Source organism: Cornus florida, unplaced genomic scaffold (assembly GCF_030987335.1).
Source record: "Cornus florida cultivar Cherokee Brave unplaced genomic scaffold, ASM3098733v1 CherokeeBrave_3.0.0_Hap2_Chr05, whole genome shotgun sequence".
In the NCBI taxonomy this organism is placed as follows: Eukaryota; Viridiplantae; Streptophyta; class Magnoliopsida; order Cornales; family Cornaceae; genus Cornus; species Cornus florida.
Window position 1 is genome coordinate 102,286,927 of NW_026775575.1, and position 12,286 is coordinate 102,299,212.

The window sequence follows — 12,286 nt, forward strand, 5'->3', positions numbered from 1 at the left end:
GAAAACACAGTCAGAGCAAAGTCTGTAAACTCAAAAAATCCCTGTACGGTTTGAAACAGTCTCCAAGAGCGTGGTTTGAACGTTTTGGAAAGGCTGTGAAGAGTCATGGGTATCATCAGAGTCAGGCAGACCATACCATGTTCTACAAACACGGTGAGGAAGGGAAAATTGCCATTTTAATTGTGTATGTGGATGATATAATTTTGACAGGTGATGACATTGAAGAGTTGACCAGACTGAAGAAGAAACTTGCTAAAGATTTTGAAGTCAAAGATCTGGGAGCATTAAAATACTTCCTTGGAATGGAATTTGCCAAGTCAAGAGAAGGAATTTTCGTGAATCAACGAAAATATGTACTTGATTTGCTTAATGAGACAGGACTACTCGGGTGTAAAGCTGCTGACACTCCAATTGAAGTCAACCTGAAGTTAGAAGCTGCCGAACCCGAGAATATGGTTGATCGTGAAAGATATCAGAGATTGGTGGGAAGACTAATTTACTTATCTCACACACGCCCAGATATAGCATTTGCAGTCAGTATGGTGAGTCAGTTCATGCACTCTCCTGGACAGGAACACTTTGAAGCAGTGTACAGGATTCTGAGGTACTTAAAGGGCTCACCAGGTAAAGGACTTATGTTCAAGAAACAAGGTCATTTACAAGTGGAGGTGTACACAGATGCTGATTGGGCAGGCAGTATAGTTGATAGACGATCTACCTCAGGATATTGCACCTTCGTTGGAGGAAACTTAGTCACGTGGCGAAGCAAGAAACAAAATGTAGTAGCGAGGAGTAGTGCAGAAGCCGAGTTCAGAGCACTCGCCCATGGGATTTGCGAAGCTATATGGTTAAAAAGACTCCTTGAAGATTTGAAGGTTATTGTTTCTCCTCCAATGAGAGTCTACTGTGACAACAAAGCTGCCATTTCAATTGCTCATAATCCAGTCCTCCACGACAGAACCAAACATGTGGAAGTTGACAAACACTTTATCAAGGAAAAGCTTGACTGTGGTATGATTTGCATTCCTTATGTCTCTACTACTGAACAAGCTGCAGACATCCTTACCAAAGGACTACACAAGAAACAGTTTGAAGTTTTAAGAAGCAAGCTAGCTATGGAAGACATCTACAAGCCAGCTTGAGGGGGAGTGTTGAAAAAGAGATATTTGGTTTTAATAAGACCATATTTTAGGGGATATGATAGGCGTGTAAATATAGATAGTCAATGACCAGATTTTAGGGGATATTTTAGTGTATAACCTATAGCTTCTATTAGTGCACAGCCTGTAGCTTCTGTTAGTATACAGCCTGTAATTACAGCCTGTAGTTTGCTGTCACAGCTTGTAGTCAGCTTGTAGTTTCCTTTTTTTAGCCCCTTGTATGTCCTATTTAACTAAAGCATTGTAAACCATTCAAAGGAAGGCAATATACAGATTTTCTTTCAATCTTGAAATCGCCTATTTGGTATCAGAGCATCTTACCGATTCTTCTGAAAAAAAAACCCCTAGCTGTTCCTTTTTTTTTTCTCTTCCAAACAACTCTAATCACCATGTCTGATGACATACCTGAGTCCAAGACCAAGACCTTTGAGTCCCAAGTCCAAAACTCTCAGACACACTCGGTCCAGATTACCACAATTCGGCTAAATGGTGAAAACTTCCTTCGCTGGTCCCAGTCCGTGCGGATGTATATCCGAGGCAGAGGCAAAATCAGCTACCTAACAGGAGAAAAGAAGGAACCAAAACCTGAAGATCCATCCTACTCGACCTGGGATGCAGAGAATTCGATGGTGATGACCTGGTTGGTGAATTCTATGGAGGAGGACATCAGTTCTAATTATATGTGTTACCACACAGCAAAAGAACTTTGGGACAATGTCAACCAAATGTATTCAGACCTAGGAAATCAGTCTCAAGTCTATGAACTAACGCTGAAACTCGGAGAGATCCGTCAAGGAGATAACAGTGTTACAAAATATTTCAACTCTCTGAAACGTTTGTGGCAGGACCTTGATTTGTTCAGCGATTATGAGTGGAAATCGCCTGAAGATTGCAACCATTACAAAAAGAAGGTGGAAGACAACCGCATCTTCAAGTTTCTCATTGGACTCAATGTCGAGTTTGATGAAGTGAGAGGCAGAATAATTGGACGACAACCCTTGCCTTTAATCGGTGAAGTCTTCTCCGAGGTTCGAAGAGAGGAAAGTCGCAGGCTGGTCATGCTTGGAAAAAAGTTATCAAATGGTGCTGTTGAGACCTCTGCCTTGGTCGCATCTGAAGCGAATATTGGCAGGAAACATAATGAAAAGCCCCGTCTTTGGTGTGACCACTGCAACAAGCCTCACCATACCCGTGAAACCTGCTGGAAAATTCATGGTAAACCAGCGAATTGGAAGAGTAAGCAGGAAGGCAGATTCAACCAGGAAGGCAGATTCAACCGAGCCCCATCAGCTCATGAAGCCGAGGCACTTCCCTTCAGCAAAGAACAGATGGATCATCTTCTAAAATTGCTGAAATTCAATTCCTCATCTGGTACTCCTAATGTTTCTCTTGCTCAAACAGGTAACAACCCGAAGGCCTTATCTTGTCGTTCAAATTCCAGTGTTACCCCATGGATCATTGATTCAGGGGCTTCTGACCATATGACAAGTTGTTCTCATTTATTTCAAACTTATTCACCCTGTTCTGGCTCTGAAAAAAAAATCAGAATAGCTGATGGTTCTTATTCTCCTATTGCAGGCAAAGGTTTAGTGAAACTTTCAAAAATTATTGATCTTAAGTCTGTCCTTCATGTCCCTAAGCTTGCTTGTAACCTTTTATCAGTTAGTAAATTGTCCAAAGACTCTAATTGTCGTGTTATCTTTTTTGAATCCTATTGTGAATTTCAGGACCAGAGCTTGGGGAAGACGATTGGCAGTGCTAAGATGATAGATGGTCTCTACTATTTTGAAGATGATATTTCAAGTAATAAAAAGGCTCAAGGTTTGAGTAGTTTTCGTTCTATCCCTGTTAGAGAACAAATAATGCTATGGCATTTTAGACTAGGGCATCCTAGTTTCCCTTATCTTAAAAAATTATTTCCTTCTTTGTTTAAAGGATTGGATTGTTCATCTTTTTATTGTGAGAATTGTTTTTTATCAAAGAGTCATCGTACTACGTATTCTCCTAAACCTTACCAAACATCAAAACCATTTTATTTAATCCATAGCGATGTTTGGGGCCCTTCTAGGATCACAACTCTTTCTGGAAAAAAATGGTTTGTGACTTTTATTGATGATCATACACGTTTGTGTTGGGTGTATTTAATGAATGAAAAATCTGAAGTTGAAAAATTATTCAAGGATTTTTATATGATGATTGAAAATCAATTTCAAACAAAAATTGGCATTCTTCATACTGATAACGGCACCGAATACTTTAATGAAGTTTTAGGAAGTTTTTTAACAGAAAAAGGAATTTTTCACCAATCCACTTGTGTTGACACACCCGAACAAAACGGAATTGCTGAAAGAAAGAATAAACATTTACTTGAAGTTTCTCGTGCCATCATGTTTTAATGAATGTTCCTAAGTATTTGTGGGGTGAAGCCGTTTTAACAGCAACATATTTGATTAACAGGATGCCTACTCGTGTTCTTAACTATTTTACACCCCTTGAAAGCCTTAAAAAATCTTTTCCTGAAACTCGGATTTATTCAAACCTGCCTTTGAAAGTATTTGGGTGCACTGTCTTTGTCCATTTACCTAGTAGACTTCGATCTAAATTGGATCCTCGGGCTGAAAAATGTGTATTTGTTGGGTATGCCCCGAATAAAAAGGGGTACAAATGCTTCAATCCGACAACAAAAAAAATGTTTATCAGTATGGATGTTTTTTTTCTAGAAAATCATCCTTATTTTCAGAAAACTTTTCTTCAGGGGGAGAAAGAGAGTGAAGAAAATTTTTGGGAGATTTCTACTAATATTCCCTTACCTAAAACTATTGTCTCACACTCTACTCCAAACACTGATCTTTTTAAACAAGAAAATGATGTTCTAGAATCAGGAAACCCGGGGCCTCCTAGTCCTAATCTGCCGAGCCTTACTGTATCTCCAACAGGGGGGGAAATCCTACCAACGGTTCCAAAAAAACCGAATCCTGAGCTTCTGGTTTATAACAGAAAAAAGACTCATCAAAAGAGTAGAGAGCCTACTATTGTACCTGAGCAAGGCCAATCAGAGGTCCCGAGCAATGACTCCCTGAACACTCAAGGTACTCTAAATCCTAACTTGTCTACAGTTGTCCCTACTATTTCTAATCGTACAGAGACACCTAGCCAAGTTCCTGTAGACCTTGATATCCCTATAGCTGTTAGAAAAGGAATCCGAACCTGTACCCAGCATCCCATTGCCAAATACTTGTCTTATGATAAACTTTCCCATAAACATAGGGCCTTTACTTCAAATATTTCTCACTTGTTTGTTCCAAGAAACATTCAGGAAGCACTAGATGATCCGAATTGGAAATCAGCAGTGTTAGAGGAGATGAATGCTCTTAAAAGGAGTGGAACGTGGGAAATAGTTGACTTACCCAAAGGAAAGAAAACTGTTGGGTGTAAATGGGTTTTCACTATTAAGTGTAAAGCTGATGATAGTGTGGAAAGGTACAAGGCAAGACTTGTGGCGAAAGGTTTTACGCAAACGTACGGCATTGATTACCAAGAGACGTTTGCTCCTGTAGCAAAAATAAATTCTATCCGAGTCTTATTGTCGTTGGCAGTCAATTCTAATTGGCCATTACATCAATTGGACATAAAAAATGCCTTTTTAAATGGAGACTTGGAAGAAGAAGTGTTTATGAGCTTGCCACCTGGGTTCGAAGGAAAACACAGTCAGAGCAAAGTCTGTAAACTCAAAAAATCCCTGTACGGTTTGAAACAGTCTCCAAGAGCGTGGTTTGAACGTTTTGGAAAGGCTGTGAAGAGTCATGGGTATCATCAGAGTCAGGCAGACCATACCATGTTCTACAAACACGGTGAGGAAGGGAAAATTGCCATTTTAATTGTGTATGTGGATGATATAATTTTGACAGGTGATGACATTGAAGAGTTGACCAGACTGAAGAAGAAACTTGCTAAAGATTTTGAAGTCAAAGATCTGGGAGCATTAAAATACTTCCTTGGAATGGAATTTGCCAAGTCAAGAGAAGGAATTTTCGTGAATCAACGAAAATATGTACTTGATTTGCTTAATGAGACAGGACTACTCGGGTGTAAAGCTGCTGACACTCCAATTGAAGTCAACCTGAAGTTAGAAGCTGCCGAACCCGAGAATATGGTTGATCGTGAAAGATATCAGAGATTGGTGGGAAGACTAATTTACTTATCTCACACACGCCCAGATATAGCATTTGCAGTCAGTATGGTGAGTCAGTTCATGCACTCTCCTGGACAGGAACACTTTGAAGCAGTGTACAGGATTCTGAGGTACTTAAAGGGCTCACCAGGTAAAGGACTTATGTTCAAGAAACAAGGTCATTTACAAGTGGAGGTGTACACAGATGCTGATTGGGCAGGCAGTATAGTTGATAGACGATCTACCTCAGGATATTGCACCTTCGTTGGAGGAAACTTAGTCACGTGGCGAAGCAAGAAACAAAATGTAGTAGCGAGGAGTAGTGCAGAAGCCGAGTTCAGAGCACTCGCCCATGGGATTTGCGAAGCTATATGGTTAAAAAGACTCCTTGAAGATTTGAAGGTTATTGTTTCTCCTCCAATGAGAGTCTACTGTGACAACAAAGCTGCCATTTCAATTGCTCATAATCCAGTCCTCCACGACAGAACCAAACATGTGGAAGTTGACAAACACTTTATCAAGGAAAAGCTTGACTGTGGTATGATTTGCATTCCTTATGTCTCTACTACTGAACAAGCTGCAGACATCCTTACCAAAGGACTACACAAGAAACAGTTTGAAGTTTTAAGAAGCAAGCTAGCTATGGAAGACATCTACAAGCCAGCTTGAGGGGGAGTGTTGAAAAAGAGATATTTGGTTTTAATAAGACCATATTTTAGGGGATATGATAGGCGTGTAAATATAGATAGTCAATGACCAGATTTTAGGGGATATTTTAGTGTATAACCTATAGCTTCTATTAGTGCACAGCCTGTAGCTTCTGTTAGTATACAGCCTGTAATTACAGCCTGTAGTTTGCTGTCACAGCTTGTAGTCAGCTTGTAGTTTCCTTTTTTTAGCCCCTTGTATGTCCTATTTAACTAAAGCATTGTAAACCATTCAAAGGAAGGCAATATACAGATTTTCTTTCAATCTTGAAATCGCCTATTATTTTGATATGTTGACATACCACCTAGTGTCGTGGTTGGAGATGGAGTTCTCTGATTGAAAATTCTCATGATTCTATGACCTATCTAATCATTTTTCCTTCACGGATGTTTGGAAATCTCCTTTATGTAGATATTAAATAGTCCAATTGTGCAGGCAGAATGAATAAAATTCTGTCAGTAGAATACCTGCGGATACCCCTCTCAAATCATAAGTAAAGCAGCACTTGAATGCTCTCTACTGCTTATTGATTTCTTCTGCATGCCTGTGCTACAGCTTTGACTTCAAAGTTAACTTGTGAGATTTTCTTTTAACTTGTAAAACGTCTGGCTTCTGTGTATTATATAATGCAATTATGTTATTTTGGTTTAGAAAATATTTTCAATTGTTACCATCATACCGGCATATATTCAATAATGCTATGCTCTAAGTCCTTATTTTGTTTTTGTAGGTATCCTTACATTGCTGTGGTTCTAAACTTCAGTCAGTCATGGGCTTTGTATTGTTTAGTTCAATTTTATGCCATTACAAGTGATGAACTGGCACATATCAAACCATTGTTCAAGTTTCTGACATTTAAATCAATTGTATTCTTGACTTGGTGGCAAGGTGTGGCTATTGCGCTTTTCTATGCCCTTGGTTTATTTAAAAGTCCAATAGCTCAAGCTTTGCAGTTTAAGTCAAGTGTACAGGATTTCATCATTTGTATAGAGGTAGTTGTCTTCAATTGAATACAATTTTTTTCATTTTACGAATTAAAAGTTCTACTTTATATAACTTCACATTTGGGGATATTCAGTGAATATTTTATTACCTTGATTGCTTTGACTTTTTTTCAAGTGATCTTCAATGACAACTGTTACTCTATGTGGTCAGAATCTGATGGACCAATTGGTTGGCTTTTTATCCATTCAATAAGGACATGTTTATTTGTGTGAAAACTGAAAATTGATATGTGACTCCTTGGGTCTGGATGTGCTGGGCTAACTGGTATAGAATGTCTTCATTAGATTATCACTTTTTTCATGTCTTCAACTGGTTTTGTCACTTGTTCTTAAGAAATTCTGGATTTAAAAGATTGTTCTTACATGAAAAATATTGATGAGAAAGTTATTATTCGTTAATCCTGGCCTTGTATGAGCACAATAAAATCATTTCCATAGAGCAACATACTGGAAGATGAATTGTTGGATATAACGAGGAATGGTATAAAGCACATAAACTAAAATTGGAAAATATTGATAGGTTGATCAACTATATATAGCAACAGCACTTGTATTAAATTTTAGAACTTAAATAAAATCCAGCTACTTCTAGGTACTGCTCGAATATGAACCAATTTTCCAAGTTTATTATTATTATTTTGGATGAATTTTCTTTTTAATTGGGCTTCTCATGATCTGAATCCAGTAGGGTGTTGATGCTCGTCTTGAAATTCGTACTCACAATGAATGGGTTTTAGGTCGTGGATGACTTTTATTTATTCAGATGTAATATTCATATTGATAAAATTTGGGAGAATTGTAAATTTAAAGTTAGGTTTGTCAAGTGAGTATTTTAGGAATAAGGTATCCACTGTCTCTTGCAGCCACTTTTTTGAATTTTTCTGCTTTCTTCAACAACCCAAATATTTTATATTTTGGCGCTTTTATATTTTCTTTTGCCCCAATTGTCCTTGGAAGACTTCCTTGGATGCCTACAAAACATGGAATATTCAGCTATAGTTTTCACTTCATTCTTGTCGACTATATGTTCTTGTTACTTTTTTTCTTTTTCTGCTGATATTCTCGTATACAATATTTAAGTTTAACAGGTGTTTGTATTCGTCCAGCACAGATGGGCATCGCTTCTGTTGTTCACCTATATGTGTTCCCTGCAAAGCCGTACGAGCTAATGGGAGACCGCTTTCCTGGAAGTGTTTCAGTTCTTGGAGACTATGCATCTGTTGACTGCCCTCTAGATCCTGATGAGGTTAGGGATAGCGAGCGCCCTACAAAACTTCGCCTTCCCCAACCTGACATTGATGTCAGGAGTGGAATGACCATCAGAGAAAGTGTTCGAGATGTTTTCATTGGGGGTGGTGAATATGTAAGATCCTTCTGTCTTTTACCAATTCAAATATGACTGTATGAGCTGTCTTGGTCATTTCAATGGCTAGTAAAAATACTGAGTACGGCTCTATTGACCTAATACTTGTGTTGCTGTTAGCTGGAAACTTTGAATTTTTGCGAGCACGTAGAAGTGTTATCATGGTGCTACAATAATGTAGTATCACAAAGTAGGAGACGTTGAGATCAGCAATTTCTTTTCATCTTGGAGGTCACATGCTAACTTGATGTGATGATGGTCTTGATTATCTGATTTCACATTTATTTTGGATAGTCAGATGAGAAGTTTCTCCTCTGGGGAAAGAAGAGATTGTGTTGGGTAAAACCAGTAAGGTGCCACCCCCTTCTTTAGCTCTTGCACAATATCCTATTTGGTTATGTTGACGAGATGTTAGCAGGGGTTTGGTGCTTTTGGAGCTTGTGCTTCAATGATCCTTGTTTATAGGAGACTTAAGAGTTTGTTTTTTAGTACATTATATTTTGTTCCAAGGCTTTATTTATTATTTTCAAATCGATTGTAGTAGAAAAATATATATGTATCAAAATGAGGAAACAGAAAAATGTCATTTTGAACAGATTAACTAGGAATAAACTTATCGTATAAATTCCCCTTCTATGGTCTGCTTATGGCTATGTTGCATTTTATTGACTAGTAGCAGAAAATTATTTGGTTGACTTTGTTCACGAAGTACTACTCTGTGCAATTTAAAATTGATATCATTTACATTTCAACCCTATTATTGATATTTTGTACATGTTTGTTACTTTTGCTTGTTTTCCTTCCTTTCTTTTCTTTTTTTAATTTATTATTATGTGCCATAAAAATCCCCAAGTGTGAGAATCTACGTTAGGGTCTGAATAATCAGTCTGTGCAGAATATTGCTAATCACTTACGGCCTTTCTAGTTTTGTGCACTTCGTAGGATATTTGGCAGAGGTTTGGGAAGCAAAAAGAGTAAATGTTTTTGTGCCATCTCCTATTTTGCTTTTGCTGTAAATAAAAATAAATAAAATAAAAAACATGTGTATTTTGCCGAGGTTTGTGAAACAATAAGAAAGCATTTGTTTGCATAGTAGAGCCAATGGTCGCAGGAATTGTTATTTTGTGAATCGCAGTGATTGTAATTGCAGCAGGGTGGGGGTGGCTGAGTGAGGTGGTGGGGTTTTTCCTTGTGGCAGTGTAGAGTATTGGTGGTAATATAAGGGGCAGAGATGATATATATTGTGGCAGAGGTAGGAACGGTGTCAGTTATGATGGAGGCAGATGTTACAAGCAATATGACATTTACGTTTCTGTGCTAACATATATCGTCAGGTGATGCTGGAGGTTTGTGGCAACAGCACTTGTGGTGGTGACTGAAAGATAATGGTAGTGGTATGGAGAAGGGAAATATTGATGGAAAATGATGTTCTACTTTCTTATTTGCCTTACAGTTTTTCAAATAATAATAATAATATGCATCTTCAAAATTCTTTTCCAAATCTTATACTTGCTTTCATATATTGCTGCTTCCAAATACATTGAATTGAAGCGAAGATACCAGTAGTTTGTTCCTGCTCCTATTTTTTTCTATGCATACATATGTAGCATGTGTATATGCATTCATATAAATAAGTAACATATAGGTAAAATACATACACACACACACACTAATTGTGTTGAAATACTTATTGGATGATATATGAGAGAAAATGATTAATTTACACCTATTTCAAGAATTTCTTTTCATAATCAAAACAATTAGTGGAACCTAATATCTGTGAATTCTACCGTTTTATTAAACACTGCTTCCATGCTTGTCATGCTTGCCATATATCAAGGCGATATGAAACTGTCTGCTGTCTCATCAGAGTCAAACTATAAAGTTTTATTTATTTATTTAAATGTGACTTCATTTTGTCTGAGAACTACCCATATTTGGTTAACCCAGTATATGGTATGCATGACAAGCATGTTAATCTAATCTTATACACGGTGGGTTGACAAAATATGTAACTCAAAAAATCACTGGGGTGTAATTATTTTTATTTATTTTTTATATTTTTGGGTAAATGAATAAACACTGGTCAGAGGATAAGCATTACAAATCCTACACCAGTGTAAATTGGTTTTTCATGTGTTAATGTGTGTGTTTGTTGTTTGTATAAAGCTAATGATATCAATCATCGATCTCACTTCAGATCTAATTGGCTACTGCAAGCACATCAAGTAAAAGTTGAAAATATCATAACGATGCATTTACTAGCTCTTTATAGATGCTCCTTTAATGCAGCATCTTATTTTCATCTATAAATTGCTTTGATCAAGTAAATCTCTTTTGTGCACGTCTGTAATTGTATAATTACTAATAATGCTGCTTCACCTCCTTACATACAGATTGTGAATGATGTGAAGTTTACGGTAACCCAAGCAGTGGAGCCTGTGGAGAAAGGAATCACAAGGTTCAATGAGAAATTACACAAGATCTCCCAGAACATAAAGAGGCACGACAAGGAAAAGAGAAGAACAAAGGATGACAGTTGCATTGCCACATCTTCGGCAAAGAGAGTTATCCGTGGAATTGATGACCCCCTCTTAATCGGAAGCATCAGTGATAGTGGAGTCTCAAGGGGAAAGAAGCACCGTAAAAAATCAGGGTATACAAGTGGAGAAAGCGGTGGGGAGAGTAGCAGTGATCAAAGCTATGGTGGGTATCAAGTCCATGGCCATAGGTGGGTTACCAAGGAATAGGAAGCAGAAAGCAATTGTACCAAACCGAAAAGAGGATGGATAAGAGGGCATTGTAATGAAAACATGCCACAAGAGCACTATTCACTGGCTCGCATGGTTTCCCTCACATAAAATGGCTGGGAGAGTGAATGGTATTGGATTCTCCACTGCATTTTTTTGATTCATGAAGAAGGTTGAGTTTTTGTTGAAGGGTTTTTTTTGTTATATGGATGCATCTTTTTACTGATCGGATGATGGGGTGGTGGTGTTTCATATGCAAAGGGGTGGTAGATTCGTGATTCATGTATTGTTATTATGTTGTATAGAGCCCTTGATAGGGTTGACTGGTTACGAACTTCAATTGTGAAAATGTGTTGGGATAAGATTTGCCTAATAGAGAAATCATCAGTAGCTGTTTCTTCACGGATGTTCAGAAGTGCACATTTATTTCAAGTCCTTGTATCTTGCACCATTATCCTATTCCTATCTAGCTAGAAATCTGATCTCTGATACTTTGCTTTTGCATGCATGGCTTAACTTTCTAGTAATTTGCGCGATTGAGACGGGATATGAACTGCTGCAGCGAATCTGCTGATAGCAAGAGGATGGTGCTTCTTGTGGACAAGCTGTTTCCTGTTTCCTGCCCTTGCATATTCTTTTTCTGTCCGGTCAAAGTTTGTAGTTGCCCGTATTTTTTTAATTCAAATTTATTTTAATGCAATCACAAATGTTAGATATATCAAATATCTAACAGAAGTGATGAATGTGTGTTTTTTTTTTTTCTCACTCACTCCAGTTGTTTACTGGACAAGAAACCCTACCTGCAAAGTGATATTTTGGCTGCACTAGTAGGATTAAAAGTGAGAACAATTTCTGTTTGATGAAATATTATTTATGGGTTAAAGCGGCGTTGATTTTCAACGCCATTCTGTTTATTTATTATTAAATCATTTAACCATACCGCCTCCAGCCCATAGTTATATCATATGAAGAGAAATTTTACGGAAAAATATGACTCAAGATTTTCATAATAGTCATGATACAGTGTTCGACATCTAATTGCATGAGTAGGTGATAACATCATTAAGATGGTAAGTGTCATGATGATGTCAATTCCACTTACAAAATCTAATTAGTCCAACTTTTGTACA

At 37.6% G+C, this 12,286-nt stretch overlaps 1 protein-coding gene across 9 annotated transcripts in view; it reads left to right on the forward strand.

Annotated features, from left to right (window-relative positions):
- LOC132308060 (protein LAZ1) overlaps nt 1-11,562 on the forward strand; it is a 48,876-nt gene extending 37,314 nt beyond the window's left edge. For 6 of the 9 annotated variants that reach the window (XM_059806020.1, XM_059806019.1, XM_059806018.1 and 3 more), the window contains 3 exons: nt 6,770-7,031; nt 8,155-8,406; nt 10,803-11,562. In XM_059806020.1, coding sequence (XP_059662003.1) covers nt 6,770-7,031; nt 8,155-8,406; nt 10,803-11,156 — 868 coding nt within the window. In that variant the 3' untranslated portion in view covers nt 11,157-11,562. Of the gene's footprint in view, nt 1-6,769; nt 7,032-8,123; nt 8,407-10,802 lie in introns of those variants that run through there. The other 3 variants (XM_059806022.1, XM_059806024.1, XM_059806025.1) reach the window with 3 other exon arrangements.
- Nucleotides 11,563-12,286: the final 724 nt, after the last annotated feature.